This window comes from Rhinatrema bivittatum, chromosome 10 (genome assembly GCF_901001135.1).
Source record: "Rhinatrema bivittatum chromosome 10, aRhiBiv1.1, whole genome shotgun sequence".
NCBI classification, from domain to species: domain Eukaryota; kingdom Metazoa; phylum Chordata; class Amphibia; order Gymnophiona; family Rhinatrematidae; genus Rhinatrema; species Rhinatrema bivittatum.
Genome location: NC_042624.1, coordinates 66,369,851 through 66,386,996, shown reverse-complemented (window position 1 = coordinate 66,386,996; position 17,146 = coordinate 66,369,851). Strand labels below are relative to the sequence as shown.

Sequence of the window (17,146 nt, the reverse complement as noted above, 5' to 3'; positions counted from 1 at the left end):
AAATAATCGGGGCACCGACGAAAACCCGTCGCCATGGTTCTAAGAAAATTTAACCGCGGTGCAGTCGGTGACAGGCCTTGAAAAGAAGAGCCCTCTGTAACAGACCGCAAAAACGAGGTAAAGCCTTACCTAATGTCTGCGGGTATCGATACCCGAATGGGGTGAAATTTGTCATTCTTTTTGAAACGTTCCGTGAGGAAATTCCTGTCAGGAATATGAGAAGAGCTCCTCAAACCACGTGGCTACTGCTGCACGGAAAAAAAAGAGACTGCTGTATGCAGGGTTGGTGGCATGCTAAGCATGCTCAGTGTGCCAAGTCAAAATTCTAGAAACTGACAAAAGTGTTCCGTGATAGGGCTCCACCCTGATGTCACCCTTTCGTGAGGACTACCATCCTGCTTGTCCTATGAAAAAAAGGGATTCTAGGTTTCAGGGGTGTTGAAGGTATATGAAAAGGGTGAACTGGGGGTCACCAAGTGTTTTTACTATTTATGGTACAAATTTGAATGAAATTGGCTGAATGGTTCCAAAGTTATTAGCAGGGAATAGGATCACTGTGATCTTATAAGATTAGCTTCCTTATAGAAAACTGGGCTAAAAATAGAGGAGTCAAACAGCAGAAACAATGGCACTGGGACTACTTAAATAATGCCAGCTTTTCACGACGATGTTCCCAATTATTTGAAAGACAGGATTAAGAAATATGCTCCTCACTGTCAGCTTCGATTTATGGAATGGTATTGAATAGTAGTTCCCACCATGAAAGAGATTCATCTCAAAGAGGTGAAAAATGTGTACCTTTTTGGTCATCGAGGCTGTACTTCAGAATAGTTTGTCTTTGTCCATACGACTTAGTCCAAATGACTAAGACTTTTAGGAAACATGTTAAAGCATATTACCTTTGCCCAACATATGAGTCATAACATTTTATTACTGTGAATGGCAGCAGCACTTAAATGCTGTATGTTGTTTTAAGTAGTTTATTTTATGGTGATTTTAAAATGTATGTTCAGCTGATGCTGTAATCTACTCAGAACATATTGTAAGGAATATTTATTTATAGGGTTTATATATTTATTTATAGGGTTTATATACCGGAGGTTCCTGTATAAAATACATATCACCCCGGTTTACAAGAAACAAGAACTATCGCTTCATTTAGCGGTTTACATTGAACATTGAACATATTAATTAACATTGAACATTGGACATTGAACATAAACATTGAACATATTAATTAAATTAACGAATTAGTATATATTGCTGACAGTTATAAATAATACCTAATAAATAAATAGCGTGGTTATAAGGTTCTAACATGATAGAATATAATATATATGATTATAAAGGTATAAGATAAATAAATGACTCAATTTTTTCAACTGGTCTCTTTATGAAGTTATATGCTGTGGGATGGGGAGAGAGCGAATAGTCTGAAACATGACTTTCTTCCTGCTTTTAGCTTTCTGGGAATGCTTGTTTAAACAACCAAGTCTTAAGTTTCTTTTTGAATGTAGCGTGGTCAGGTTCAAGGCGGAGGTCTGGAGGTAGCGAGTTCCATAGTGAAGGGCCCGCTGTGGAAAGCGCGCGTTTCCTCAGGGAGGATTTAGCCGGTTGGGTGATTAGTCTGTTCTGATACGCACTTCGCGTCGGTTTCATGGAGGTGTGTAGCTGAATTTGAAACGTTAAGTTGAGAGGAGCTATGTTGTGTAGTGCCTTGTGTATCATCATTATGGACTTGAATTGGATCCTGTATTTAATCGGAAGCCAGTGGAGGTGATGAAGGATTGGAGTGATGTGGTCTCTTTTTTTTGGCGTTTGAGAGGATTCTTGCAGAGGCATTTAGGGCCATCTGAAGTGGTTTGGTGGTGCATGCTGGTAGGCCTAGTAGGAGGGAGTTACAGTAGTCCAGTTTGGGAAGTATGATGGCTTGAAGTACCATGCGGAAGTCTCTGTATAGCAGGAGTGGCTTTAGTTTCTTTAAGGTCTGTAGTTTAAAGAAACATTCTTTTGTTGTGTTATTAACGAATTTGTTGAGGCTGAATCCGTTGTCTAAAATGACCCCCAGGTCTTTTACTTGTTGAGAGGTGGAGTGCAAGGAAGTATCCATAAGTTGACTAGAGATAGGAGGTGTGGGAGATACATAGTTTTCTGGTGCTATAAAGAGGAGTTCGGTTTTGTTTGTGTTTAAAACCAGGTTGAGGCTGGCGAGTAGTTGGTTGATAGCTGACAGGCATGTATTCCAGTATGACATTGCTTTGTGTAGTGATTCTTCTATAGGGATGAGAATTTGAATGTCATCCGCGTATAGGAAGTGTATTAGCTTGAGGTTGGTAAGTGACAGAGTGGGAGAAGATATATATTGAAAAGAGTCGGAGAGAGCGATGATCCTTGCGGTACCCCCCTCTTGGAATCAATGGCGTGAGATTCTATGTTATTTATCTTGACCTTGTATGATCTGTTCTCCAAAAATGATTTGAACCAGTTGAGGGCTGCTCCTGTGATGCCGATGTCATTTAGGCGTTGCAGGAGGCACTGGTGGTTTACGGTGTCAAACGCTGAGGAGAGATCCAGAAGTGCTAGGAGGCAAGGTTGGCCTTTTTCCAGATTGAAGATAATGATGTCTGATAGTGAGGCTAATAGTGATTCAGTGTTCCTGGTCTTACGAAAGCCAAATTGGTTTGGGGTGAGTATGTTGTTATCGTCCAGGAATTCTGAAAGTTGTTTGTTAACAACTTTCTCCATGATTTTGGCTATAATAGGAAGGTTTGCTATTGGTCTGAAGTTAGCTGGGTCTGAAGTGGGCAAGTTGGGTTTTTTGAGGAGCGGTTTGAGCATGGCCAGCTTAAGTTGGTTCGGGACTTGGCCTTGGGAGAGACAGCAGTTAATGATGTCAGCAATGGGTTTGGCTGTGATGTTAGTGGTCATACTCAGTATGTTTGACGGAATATGGTCTGATGGATGCGAGGATGGTTTTATCTTCTTGAGGATATTCTCTATTTCTAGTGTAGATGTAAGCTCAAAGGTGGCGAGCACTGCTAGGGTTTTGTTGGATTGTTGGGCGGTTAAATGTGATGGTTGTTGGGTGGATGAAAGTGTTGATTGTTGGATGGTTGAGTGCGATGAAGGTTGTGATTGTTTGATTGTAGGGATTGATGCTTGTTGGACTGATGAGTGTGATGAATGTTGATAGGTTGAGTGCGATGATTGGGAGCTGTGGTTGTTTACGTGATTTAGATGTGTAGATGATCCCTTGAGAGGGGGCTAGGAGTGAGGTGATTTTATTGTCGAAGAAGTCTGCTAGTTCATTCGCTTTGTTGAGAGCTTGATCATCTGGGATTGTAGGTGCTGTGTTTTAAAAGTGTTTTAAATGAATAAAGTACTTTGAATTTTAGCCCATCAACAGGCAAATGTATGGTATAAAGTGTTTATTTTCAAATGTGGTTTCTGTGTCTCGGGTAAATAGGAATTTAACTGAGCAGACATCCAGGCTTTTTTTCCCTTGTGAATGTTAGTGCTTGTTAAAAGTACCAGACTGGAAACTGAAGTCCTTACTCATGCACCGACAAGTACAACATAACTATGACCTATGTGCCCCAACCCTGCTCTGGAGGCAACAGCATTTAAGATGAGATTTCAGTCTATTCCCAGCCATCCCTTGCCTTCCCCTCAGATACACCAGCACACCTGGCCGCTAAAGCACAAGCTCACTGTACAGCGATCACTCAACAGCTCTCAGATGGCGAGGAGTTTCTTTCGCAAATGAAATTGGTCCAGATTTGAATTTTAAGACTAGAAGTGCATACTCTGCATTTGTAGACCAACCTTCAAAGTCTTTCAATAATCCAGGAGTCTGTGGCATTCTCTCCCTTACAACTAGAAACTAATATTGCACTAATTACGAACTGAGACTTGGGGAAGGAGTCTGTAAAAAGAGAGATTCTGTACACAGGCTCTTTCAGGGTTGGGGGGGGGGAGGGGAAGAGTTTGTACTCAAGGCCTGGATCCTGGATCCTGTTTTTTCCCTGTAGTGCCTCGGGCATGAGAAACTGCTGAAGATACTTTACTTATCCCTGGTAACAAAACAGTCCACAAAAGGCAAAAATAGTAATGTATTATACCAAAGCAGGCACCAAACTGTTTTAGATATTTACAAACAACTTCATGTCCATTATTTGTCACACCTAATACTTACAAAAATCTAATTAAATCAAATTTTTATACCAATTCTGGATAAATTTGCACATTTGGCATTAAATAGTACGATCTATACATGAATCACCAGAAAAGATAAGGACAGCACTATTTACTGCCAAATATGCAAATTTGTTCAGATTCCATGGGAACACAACTTTTGATATAAAATTAATTGAACTGCTGGTGGAAAAATTGATTTGACTTTTGTAAGTAAACTATGACAAAGAATGAATATGAAGTTGTATGTAAATATTTAAAATAGTTTAGTAGTTACTTTGGTGTAACACTTTACTTATTCAACATGCACCAAGGCTAAAGGGCACTGTTGCCCTATGCAGACAATCAGAATGTTAGTCTCCATTCCTTCTCTAATAATGCCTATCACAATACCTTTGTATCACTACATAATTTGATCACACTGTGTGCAATTCACTGATATTTCTGGCGGTGCCTTGTATGTTAAACCTTTCAAAGAATACTCCAGTGGTGGTGTGCACTGCCATGTAGAGGACCTAGGTTAGATTCCCAGGTCAGGTCTTCTGATCCTTGGGTTGGGGATGCTGCAGAAGCAGTACTCACAGTCCCTGGGAGGAGGGAGTCCCAACCATGGCACAACAGAGACACCTAGTGGCTGGACTTACAGCCCACAATGGTAGGGTCCCAGAGGGAGCCCAGTGCGTGGCCCCTGGCTAAGGATGATCACTGTAGTGCAGAGCTTTCCAAACTGTGTGTCGGGACATGTTAGTGTGTCGCCTGCAGTGTGCAGGTGTGTCGCGCAAGCCCGGTCAACTCTGACGCAAGTTTGGGCTTTTTTTTTTCTAGAGATTCACTTTTTTTTTTTCAGTTTATGGGTTGCTTATTATTGGGTGATTTTTGCTGTCAATCGCGTTTTTTTGGGGGGCTTGGTGGGTGGAACAAGCCCAGCCATCCTTGCATTGGCTGCTGCTGCTGCCGATGAGGCCTGGCCATGAGGAGTACTGACTGCAAGCAGCAGTGTCTGGTGATCATGGAAGGGAGTGAAGCACTTAACTGGCAACAATCAAAAACACGAGGTACATGAGTGTGGGGGCCAGACATGTGCTGGGGGGGGAGAGATATGAGTGTGTGGGGTACAGACGTGCTGGGGGGGAGAGAAATGAGTGTGTGGGGGTCAGACATGTGCTTGAGGGGGAGAGATATGAGTGTGTGGGGGCCAGACATGTGCTGGGGGGAGGAGAGAGATGAGTGTGTGGGGGACAGACAATTTGTTTTATTATTGTTTCTCATAAATTATAACAATAACATGAATCTTGGAATATATATTTTTAATATAAATTTAAGGTTTTCATGAGATAGGTTGTGTCTTGAAACATTTTATTTATGTATATATTTAAGGAAACATACATAAATTGTCGAAATATGTTTCGTTCGTTTAACCTTTAACCTCTGGTTTACTAGTAGACTGAATTACTGTGTCCCGAAATTATGTTTGTCTAAAAAGTGTGTCACCAACATGAAAAGTTTGGAAAGCTCTGCTGTAGTGATTGGACTAACATATGGGGAGGGGATATTAAAAGAGGAGAAAAATTACCACATAGCTGTGAATGAAGGCTAGAGGAGTTGAATCCCAAAGCAGCAGGAGGAAATTGCCAGGACAAAACAAAATAACCAGTTGAGATACAAATATGAGGACATTTATTATGTTGCAGGCACTTTAATCAGTTGGTACAGTTTATGCTGTTGCATTCTGGCACCAGCAGAAGGGACACAAAATGAGAGCAAAAAGCATTCATCATCACCAAATCCTTCTGATCCAGTGAACTAATGCTATTTGGATTAGAAGATTCCTCTTTCTACTACTAATGGAAATCAGTTTGTAGCGAACTTTTAAAATAATTTTTCATGCTAAAAGTTTCTCTTTCTGCAACTTGTAATATTCCTGATGAGTGATTTTAGTCGTCTTGAGTTCTATTTCAAAATAACTCCATGTTTACCTTAATGTCATCCCAACTGTAATGTGCAATCAACCACCACTGCCTAAGTTCCATTCCCCCCCATCATCCCTTCCTGCCTCATTTACACACAGTCAAGTCAGCTGGATACTCACCTTCATTGATACTGGAATCATGGAACATGGTCTCAAAGGCCTGGTGAGTCTCAGAAAAAGAAGGTCGCTCAGAGGGATTCCACTGCCAGCCTAAGGACAAAGAAAAGGACAAACATTCAGGACTCAGCTGGGAGTGCTGTACAAAACACAAGGAGCGGCTTGCACGGGATCCTATGTGCTCTGGGTTAGACTGGGATTGCAGGGGAAAAACCGATACCGTGATGCTTATCAACTGATTACATTTCTCCCATCCTAACAGAAGTAACTGAGTAAAATGCCAGAATGCTGTTGGTAGGGCAGCTCACAGCACCTCTAATTCAAGTCTGAGCCAGCAGGAGACACTGAAAAGGTCAGAATTTCTGTATAGGCCATTTGAAATAAGACGCTTAGCTTAACTCAATTATTTGTTCTGAGAATTTCCTGATTTAATTCTCCAAGCTGTTAAATTAAAAGACTGCACTCACATGACCGCATCAGCTCGTACACCTTTGGGGGACAGCCTTCGGGCTGCTCCATCCGGTACCCCTTCTCCAGTAGATCATAGACCTGGGACAAATCTATACCAGGGTAAGGTGACATTCCATACGTGGCAATCTCCCACAGCAATACCCCAAATGCTGCAATGAGGATGGAAAGAAAAGCTTGTCACAAGAAATTCACAAAAGGCTCTCTACTTGCACCACTTCTCCCACTGAGAGGTTTTTCATAAATTATTTTCCCAGTGAGTTGAGTGCTGACAGCACTTTAAAACAGATTTCCATTTATTTGAAAAGGTTATACAAGAAGGTCAGCAGCAGTACAACTTTCTGACAGCTAAATATACAGATGAGAGTGTAAGCTTAAGCCCTTCTCCTGCCCAATAGGCTGACATCCCATAAGAACAGGTCTAAGACCATCAACTTATTTCCTGCAGGTTCTTTCTAAAGCTCTCTTAAATCCAAAGCTCTGTATTGCACATAAGAGTCAGGGCTGGTAATGTGGAAGGACTTATGGTTTTTCCAGACTTGACCGAGACAAGACTGTAGAATACAAAACTCATTGTACTTCTACAGTGGACATAAAGAGTAAGCTATCATAAGATCTGGCTTGGGTTTACTTCAGACAGACTGTGTACATGTGTGTATACATATATATGTACACACACACATATACATATGTTATCACATGCAAATGCAAATTGTTCTAAAATGCCATCTATGGGGGAATCCAAGATGGCAGAATGAGCGAACGTGTTATTTCCTGCTCTGACACTTGTTTCTTACTTTGTTTATTTGAATTATGCCACACAAAAGAAAGAGCGAGGATTTTTCCCTCTGAATCCTCATTCCCATTGGACCAGCGCTCTATTACAGAATTCGCCGTCCTTACCCCAGATTTGCAGGCTTCAAACCCTGTTGGCGGAACAGAGAGAGGAGCCCTGTTGTCGCTCAGGGGAAGTCTCTCTCAGCCCACTGGATTCTAGACCTCCGCTGCCTGCTTCCACCCAGCACGGCGCCGATTTCCTCGAGGTGCCAGATGTTGACCTTATCTTACAGTCCCACACAGAGGGAGATATCTGCGTCTCGTCTGGCAGGGGGCAGAGTTTCTCTAAGCTTCTGCGTTCTGAACATCCCGCAGAGGAAGGTGCCTTTGGTGGCATCTCGTCCCTGGAGTTACCGGTGGGGAGTGTGTCCGAGGCTGTGAATGTTTTAGAAGGTGAGCGCATGTCTCCTCGGCCCCCTCTTGAGATTATTAAACCAGTGGCGGTCACCTTGGAGTCCCTTTGGGATTTGATTGCAGGTCTGTTCCAGACATTTAATGATCAGTCCCGGAAATTGGAGACTGTCTCCCAGAAAGTGGATTCTGTTCCTCATGTTCACAGGCAAATTCTTCAGGAACACTCAACCTCCATTCAAGTTTTGGGGAATGATATTAAAGGTTTACAGGCTGCTAATGCCTCCATTACTCATGAACACTTGTCTTCTCTCAGAAGGCTGGAATCCATGGAAAATCATTTAAGGCATTTAAATTTGAGATTTATAAACTCTCCTAAAGTTCTTGAAATTTTAAAAATTCCACCTGATAAAATTCCTGCCTTTAATAAACTTTTGTTTCTTCCTCATAAACAGAGTTCTGCTTAGTCTGGATCTTCTCAAAATGCGGTGGATTTTTCTAAGCTGCATATTTGGAAAATTCAGCTGTGGAAGTGATTGAGAGGCCTACAATGTTGGTTTCCTTTTTTTCTGAGCAGGATCTAAGCCTGGTGATGAAATCTTATTTCAGAAATGTAAATGTTTCCTTTCTTGGTGGTTTAGTGAGGATATATCCCGACTTAGCCAGAGCTACACAAGAACGACAAAGGTTTTCTGGATATGCGCCTTGAAGTTCAGTTTCTAAGCGCAAGTTTTTTTGCTATGTTATCCATGTAAACGTATAATTAAATTGAACGCGAATACATTTATATTTTTTAGTCCACAGCAATTGCGGGACTTCTTAAATGCCAGAGGGACTAATTGTGCATCTAACTCAGAGGTTCCTTAAGGTTTATCTGTTGTATTTTGAATGGGGTCCATTTCATGACATCTTTATTATTCATTTTTATGCTGTAAGTTTCTATTTGTTCTCTTTTTTTCCCCTCATTTATTTTGTCATAAGTGAGAGAATGATTTTTTTAAATATATTCTTTATTTCTATTGCTATATTGGCTCTTTTATATATTCTATAATAACTCTTTCAAATTTCTGTGCAAAGTTTATGCTTTGTATATTTGGAAAATCAAAAACAAAGTAAAAAATTAAATAAAATGCCATCTATGCACAAAGCATAGCTGTAATTTGTATGATATCAAGGTCCCTGCCTCAAAGAGTTTACCATTTAAGCACAGGGAAATTAAGCGACTTGTGCAAGATCACACAGTGATGGGTATTAGAAGAACTGAGTAATTTCTAGTTTAGATCAAGAAATGTTTTGAAGGCATGGGAACCATCTATTCTGCCCTTACCCCAGACATCTGATTTAATAGAGAAGGTGTTGTAGGCCAGGCTCTCAGGTGCAGTCCACTTGATGGGGAATTTGGCTCCAGCATGGGCAGTATACGTATCGCCAGTCATTAACCGACTCAAGCCAAAGTCTGCCACCTTCACCACATGGTTCTCTCCAACCAGGCAGTTCCGTGCTGCTAGGTCCCTGGGTGGCATACAAAGCACACAGTCACACAGAGTGGTAATGACATATTAACATGGTCATGATTAGAAGTGAGAATAGCATAACATGTTGGAAACTGCTAATCTCCCTTCTAACCACATCACACACAAGAGGCCTGAGGTGTGGCGGCTTAATCCTCTTTCCCCCTCCAATTAAAACTTGGTCACTGAAATCCCAAATCTTTACAGGGGCGGATGTGCTAATCTGGTATAGCAAAAAAGAGAGATGGTAGCACCTTATAGATTAACCAATTTATTAAGGCATGAATGTTTGAGGACCAGAGGACGTCATCAGTGGACTCTGGTCCTCAAAATGTTCATGCCTCAATAAATTGATTAGTCTATAAATGTGTCATCTGCCTCTGTCATTTTTTAAATGCCAAAATTCATCATTACCTAACTAATCCATAACCAAAATCACCACAAACCTTCAGGACAACACTCAAGATGGGGACACTTACACCACATCCAAGATCTAAGCCCCCATCACTCATCAGGAATACTACAAATGAGATGGGCTCACCTTCACTCCATTGTTACTAAAATTCAGTTGATCTCTCTCTCACTTGGAATATTACTATTAAGTGAAGGTAGGATGTCAAGGATAGTAGGGAACTGAGAAAACTACACCCGGTCACAATGCATACGCCATCTTACAGTGCCTCCAACTTCTGCTTCCCTTCACACCTGTGGATGAAGTTCTTCCTCTCCAAGTACTCCATGGCGGAGGAGATCTGGGTGGCCATGTAAAGCAGCACAACAGCACTCACTTCTTCTCGGTTACACTCACGCAAATAATCCAGCAAATTCCCAAAGGGCATATACTCGGTCACAATGTAAAAAGGAGGCTCCAAAGTGCACACGCCTATTAGAGATAGGGAAGAAATAGGCTATTGATTAAAGATGTAGAACAAAACCAACTTAAGGGACAGGCATACTCTCAATGGGGCTGCTTAGCAATAATAATCATAATGCAATCACATTTGACAATCACTGGAGGAAGGACACTAAGTAAAACTACTGAAGAAGGATTTATCTTTAAAAAGAGAGAGCCTACGATAAAATGAGGAAATTGTAGCTACTACTTTTAGTTTTACTAGTTCTCTGCCTCCATCTACTGGTAGGGATGCATAAACCCACTCATCCGGACTGATCCGGGCTATGAACAAGAATAAGAAATTTCTCTGATTCCTGGAGTACTTCTCATTGTTAATGTTTACATCCAGTAAGTACTTGCAACATATGTGAAACAAGAAGGAACAGTCAGTTGTGGGCATGTCCACAGCTCATGCTGGGCAGCATAGTGGGCATACCTGAAAGAGGGATCCAAGTATGATGGAGGTAGAGGAAGGGCAAAGGGGACTGAGAAATAATTAGTGTTTCTTGGACCGGTCATACCCTTAAGACATGGGGTTCAAGACAGTCTGGAATTTCTTGATATGTCATATTTAGAAACCACATACTTTAAATTAAATGCTAAAATAGAAATACTGCCTATACTCTTCAAATATCTCTTGCCCAGTTCTTGATAGCCCTTGGTTACCATTTTAACCAAAGTTTTTTTCTTGTCATGTTACATTTTTATTACACTAGAAAGTGGTTAACCTTTTGCGGCTGGACCCTCCCCTCCCTGATGCTACAATACAGCAGGAACCACTGAGTGTATCAGGACCATGCCATGCAGTTTCTGGGGACAGTCAACACAGCTGCCTCCTGATCTCTTTGGAGTCTTTATGGTGAAAGGGGTTAAGTAAAGATGATCTTCCAGAAAACTATAACTCAGGGATGAAATAAAAATTCCAGGAGGGAGTGGGGAGGATGTAACATGATTCTCTCTTCTAAAGATAGAATTAAATAGGTAAAGAAGTATTTTCTTTCATTTGTGAACTCTCACTACAATACAGTATTTATCTGAGAGTATTAAATGGAGAACATCAGCAAATTGAAGATTTATTCCCTAAACATATTGTACTTACTTATTCTCTGGCCCTGAAATCAGGCCAACAGGGGCTCTACTGATGATTGGTGAGGGTAGGCTTCAGAACTCCCCCTCCAACACTTCCACCAACCTCCTTGTACCTTGTCAGCTGTAAGGTTATTCACAAGACTTGAATGCTTCCCCCAACAAAGCTCATATGTGCATGCACGTGCCACAAGAGGTGCCACAATGGGGGATAGCTGGCTCATATGTGGTGGCAAGGATGTCACAAAAATACTCTTCAAGATCTTGTGTTGAGGCACACTTACAATGAAAGGCATCTGAGGATAACAGAATTGGCCAAAAGTCATGTAATGCAGCTGAGATGATGCCATGGTGGTATGACAGGGGGGGCATGAAGCCTTAAAGAGCAGTGCTAGAGGGCTCCAGGTTTCACAGGGACTAGTACCCAGACTCACCCAAGAGCTGCACCAAGTTGGGATGTTTGATCTCCTTCATCACTGCAGCCTCCTTCAAGAATTCCTCCACTTCCATGGTGTCTTCCTGAGAGAGAAAAAAAAAAAACAACTGTATGAAACAAGGCCTCAGTCGACTACCAGCTGTTTTCAAAACCAGAATCAGAATGCAAATACAAAGGAAGGATACGTGATGAAATATGTTTAGTTTCACTGTATGGACATCTTACTGTTGCCTTCTATACGGTATATGATTATAGTCCAAGTAGATGGCAAATCTTCTTTAAATGTCCAACTTAATCAAGAAAGCAAATTTTAAAAGGGGGAGCAATTTGTTTTGTTTTTTTGCTATCCATCCATGAGCACAGACAACTAGTATGAAAGTACTATTCCCTGCTCAGCTGTACTCCAAGCCTGAGTGGAGCCAGGACAGGACATGCAGTTCCATTAGAGCTTCTAATGGAATTAGAAACACAGAAACATGACGGCAGAAAAAGCCACATGGCCTAACTAGTCTGCTCATGCATCCAATTTATCTAGCCCTTACAATTCTCATCACTGGGAATTTAATGGACCAAGCTATTTTCTCCAAAACCTCAGAGAAAATAATTGCAAAGTTATTTTCTCCCTTTGAGAAAGGGCACTGTTATACACCTCTAGCTACTTTTCAAGTCAGTGAATGTAAATGTCAGACTGAACTCAAAGGATGTACACACTTATTAGTTCAGATATCCACTTCTCATTTCCTTGGCACACTACTATCATGCTTTCACTGACACGCCGCTCACTGAAAAATGTTGGTACTGAGAGCATTATTGGAACTCATAGGAGATGCATGAGATAAGCAGAACTAGCACTTTGCGGGAAAGGCAGCAGTATGCCAGTGAAGGGGGAAGGCTGAACGTGACATACTTTGATGGCTATATTGGAGAGGCATTTTATAAAAGGAAAACACATCCCTTTTCCCCCAAAGGAAGCAACATTTTATTGAGAGGAACCCCTCACCCCCTGCACAAATAATTTGCTGGGTGGGGAGGTTGGCTTTTGTTTGCCAACCCCTGTGCAAAATTACTTTTAACCCATCAAGCAGAGGCCTGTGCTGATTAAACTGAGAAATTTAAAAAAATGAGTCTAACCAGCTCACAAGCTCTTATGGCTTTACGCTTTTCTCCCCAGGGATCATAATTTTGCCCCAATGCTCCTCTAACAGCAGCATTTGAAAAACAGTCTTCATTAGCTTCTAGTTATCCTCCACCATGCATGAAGTCAAGGCTACTCTATGACAGGTCTCACATTCAAAGAGGTCAAAACAGTGATTTAAAAAAAAAAAGTCAATTTTATTTATTTTTATTTATTTTTTATATACCGACATTCAATCTGAGATATCACATCGGTTTACATTCAGGTACTGGAGGTATTTCTCTATCCCCAGAGGGCTTACAATCTAAGTTTTGTACCTGAGGTAATGGAGGGTAAAGTAACTTGCCCAAGGTCACAAGGTCTCCTGGTTCATAGCCCACTGCTCTAACCACTAGGCTATTCCTCCTCCAAATTTCCATGCACGTGACAGGAACTAGTCACTGTAGAAAGGACCGTAGCTAATCTTCTAAAATGCCACCTCTCTGCTTTAGAACGTGGTACTTAGTTGACCTACAGCAGAGTGTGGAGGAGTATTAGACAGTAACATTAATTATTATCCTTAGTCCTTAAATGTAAATACCAGCTCCACTTTATTCCTCGATATTTGTTTTGTTAATTCTGTGGTTTACAAGAATGTGGTGAGGGGCCCAGAGCATCAGTTTATTCTTAGCCCATAAAAGCTTTTTCATAAGCGGAGAGGGGACAAGACAGTTTTTACTAAAGCTCCCTTTTCCAGGAGACTCTGCACAAACTGTCTCTCTGCCTCCAGCAGGAGGTGCACTTCTGCATCGGGCCCTTCCCTTGGACAAAGCAACAGCTAGCACAGCACAGTGTGCAAGCTACTGCAACACAAAGACCCCGTTACAGCGTCAACCTGATACTACCTGACAGCTACAAGAGACCGCCTTCAAACCCCATTTCTATACCCAGTCTAGATTAAAACTAGTGTTCAAACAGTATATACAGGCAGCCACGGAGTTACTCCTGAAAACTAAACATGGATGTGTTAACTTGCTGAGGCCAGAGTTCTACTGCTGCATTTGGCTTAACATACCTCCAGCAACATTTTCATGCTCAAACTGTTTAGTTTTAGTCAAATTCCATTTGAATTACTCTACTTTTAGTTTACAAAAACATCTCCCAGTTATGCTGCAAAATGAATGGAAACACTGGGAAACTGCCAAAAAGCAGTGTGTTGGCAAGCTCATGATCACAAACGCACCAGATTCCTGAAAAGACGAGAGACCTCAGCTCTTTCAGGTTGAAGTGGCAGTTTCTTGTGAATGTGCTGCATTTCGCTTTTGCATCGTTGGCGGGCACTGCTGAAGCAGACAAGGCATGGGAAGGCCCCCAAGTGATAAGAGCGCGCACACAGACCCTTAGCACTCACCTTTAATGTCTTCACAGCCACCGTCAGGTTATATTTCTTCCAGACACCAACATACACCTCTCCATATTGCCCTCCTCCAAGTTTGTGCTTCATGGTGATGTCAGTTCGCTCCATCTCCCACTTGTCATGGATGGGAGACACCCCATAAACCGTGGGCTTATTGCACTTGGGCGCAGGGTAATGCAAAGTGGTCACCAGTCCATCCGCCACAGTCGAGTGATGGTGCACCAGCTCGGCAAGTGTGTTGAAGCGGCTCTCTGCCGTCACGTACACCTGAAGCCAGGGCAGATAAAAATGCAAGGCCTTCACCCATTTTATCTACAGTCTCCAGGCTTCAATATGCGTTCCTTCACCACAGTGGGAGACCAGAGTTAGAAAACGTCACTTGGTTTTTCACTCATTACTCATGAAATGAACAGCATCATTTTCCCTATTCAGCACTGCACAGGCGCAGTCCAAAACCAGTTGCAGCTTCAATGCAAGTTGGGTGGAAAAGCACTAAGGCAGCTGAATTTTCTTAGTGGCTTTAGAAATATTATTTCTGCTTTTATTTGTTTTCAGCATTATTGCTGTATTATTTCTGATCACTGAAACAGAGCCTGCGTGGAAATGGGTGCCTAGTTATTTCTTAGAAGACATGTCCCCCGCCCCTCTCACACCATCCCTCTCTTTTCCTAAGAACAGTTTGAAAAGCAGTTAAAAAACGCACAGAAAGTTTAGTAATTCCCATTTGTGCTACCTACAGTTTTCTGGCACAAGTACATGCTTAGGCAGAACGCCTCTCTCTTCCCTAATTGTGCGTCTATCAAGCCAGTAAATGCTGTCAGTGGACTGGATCCAAAACTGTAAGGATTCATGTTAAAAAAAAAAAAAAAAAAAAAAAAAAGGATGAGAAAAAACATGGGCCATACAGACCAAGGAAAGTGTGAGAGGAAGGGATATCTCAGCTATCACACAGTGTCCACACACAGAGTGCACAAATACCAAGGATTTTTGCTGCAATGGCTACGGCTGTGCATGTAATGGAGAAAACCACTAGGTAATTGCAAACGAAGGCTCATGGCACTATAGCCCAGAGAGTGGGAAACCCAAAATAGTTTGGATAGGTTGGCCGTGAATGAACAGAAATGAGAAATTACTACTTACTTAATAATTTCCTTTTCTCTAATGAAGACAGGTTAATCCATGACCAGTGGGTTATGAACATCTACCAGCAGATGGAGTCTGGGCAAAGCCGATATCACGGTATACAGACCCCTGCACTGACATCAGCCCGCCAGTATTCTCTGCAAAAGTTTGGAAATCACAGCCGGTGGAATATCCCCGCTTCACCAACCAAACCCTTTCAAGGATCATATGGAAAGACAACATCGAGATAGACCTACACGAAGGACAGATCCCTGTTGTAGCAGGTCCCTATAGACTGGTAACTGGGAAAGAGTCCGCCAGGAGCCTCTGCAGTTCTGCATACCACAGCCTCCTGGGCCAATCTGGAGCCACCAGAAGCACCAGCCCCGTGTGTCCTTCGATCTTCCAAATCATTCTGCCCAACATGGGCCAGGGGAAAAAGCATACCGAAGCTTGCCTTCTGGCCACTCCTGCTCAACAGCATCAATGCCCTAAGGACATCAGATCTCCCCTATGACTATAAAAAGGAGGGGAACCTTCGTATTGTGCGATGTTGCCAGCAAGCATATAAACGGTAGGCCCCAGCGGCTCACCATGAGTGGTTAGTGCAGTTAGTGTAGCTGGGTTCAAAAAAGGTTTGGATAGGTTCTTGGAGGAGAAGTCCATTAATGGCTATTAATCAAGTTTACTTAGGGAATAGCCACTGGTATTAATTGCATCAGTAGCATGGGATCTTCTTAGTGTTTGGGTAATTGCCAGGTTTGGCCTCTGTTGGAAACAGAATGCTGGGCTTGATGGACCCTTGGTCTGACCCAGCATGGCAATTTCTTATGTTCTTATGGAATGCTTCATCCGACAATTCTTGTTCTCCTGTATCCAGACTGTGGCTGGTGAAAAAAAAAAAAAAATCTGCTCTTACATTGTGGGAGGTGGAGATTTCCTGAAAATGTACTTCCGCCCATTCCAAGAGCTGGACTATTTCCTACAATACTTGCTGGCTCTTGGTGCCTTCCTGGCGATTAATATACACTGTCATCACTGTCATCTCAGTGTCTAATAGTAATTGGGGCCAGCAGTCAATGATCTGCAAGCATGTCAAATGATCAGCACATGCCTCCAGATGATTGATGCTCCAGAGATACCTCTGGAGTTCAGTGCCCCTGTGCCATCAACTTCTGACAGTGAGCCTCCCAACCCTGGAGGTTCGCATCCATCGTGAGTACCAATCTGTCTCATGTTCGTAGGGAAAAGTCCTTCCTTAGAAGATCCGCTTTCAGCCACCACTGCATTAGAATGCTAATCTTCACTGGTAACTGAAGCTGTATTGAGAAGTGCTGAGGCTGTGGATTTCCATCGTAGAAGCAGTGCACTGAAGAGGATGCATATGCGCCCTTGCCCACGGAACCACTTCTAGGGTTGTTACCATCAACCGAATACCTATGGGTAAGATCATACCAGCGGGCAAATTGCTTCTGTCAATAGCCACACCTGTGCTATCATTTCTGAATGAGGGCCTCCTGAAGGAACATCTTGCCTTGCTTCATGTTGAAGCGAACACAGACACTCCAGCATCTGAGACAGTTGTAACTTGCTCTTGGCCAAGTTCACCACCCAACCTAGTTATTGCAA

At 42.3% G+C, this 17,146-nt stretch overlaps 1 protein-coding gene across 5 annotated transcripts in view; it reads right to left on the bottom strand.

The window, feature by feature from the left end:
• The window catches only part of ABL2 (ABL proto-oncogene 2, non-receptor tyrosine kinase), a 146,766-nt gene that overhangs the window by 17,872 nt on the left and 111,748 nt on the right, over window positions 1–17,146 (bottom strand). For all 5 annotated transcript variants that reach the window (XM_029618314.1, XM_029618317.1, XM_029618315.1 and 2 more), the window contains exons 4-9: window positions 14,390–14,662; window positions 11,863–11,947; window positions 10,153–10,330; window positions 9,264–9,448; window positions 6,748–6,900; window positions 6,284–6,373 (exon numbers count right to left, since the gene is read on the bottom strand). In XM_029618314.1, the coding sequence (XP_029474174.1) occupies window positions 6,284–6,373; window positions 6,748–6,900; window positions 9,264–9,448; window positions 10,153–10,330; window positions 11,863–11,947; window positions 14,390–14,662 (964 nt within the window). The remainder of the gene's footprint in view (window positions 1–6,283; window positions 6,374–6,747; window positions 6,901–9,263; window positions 9,449–10,152; window positions 10,331–11,862; window positions 11,948–14,389; window positions 14,663–17,146) is intronic.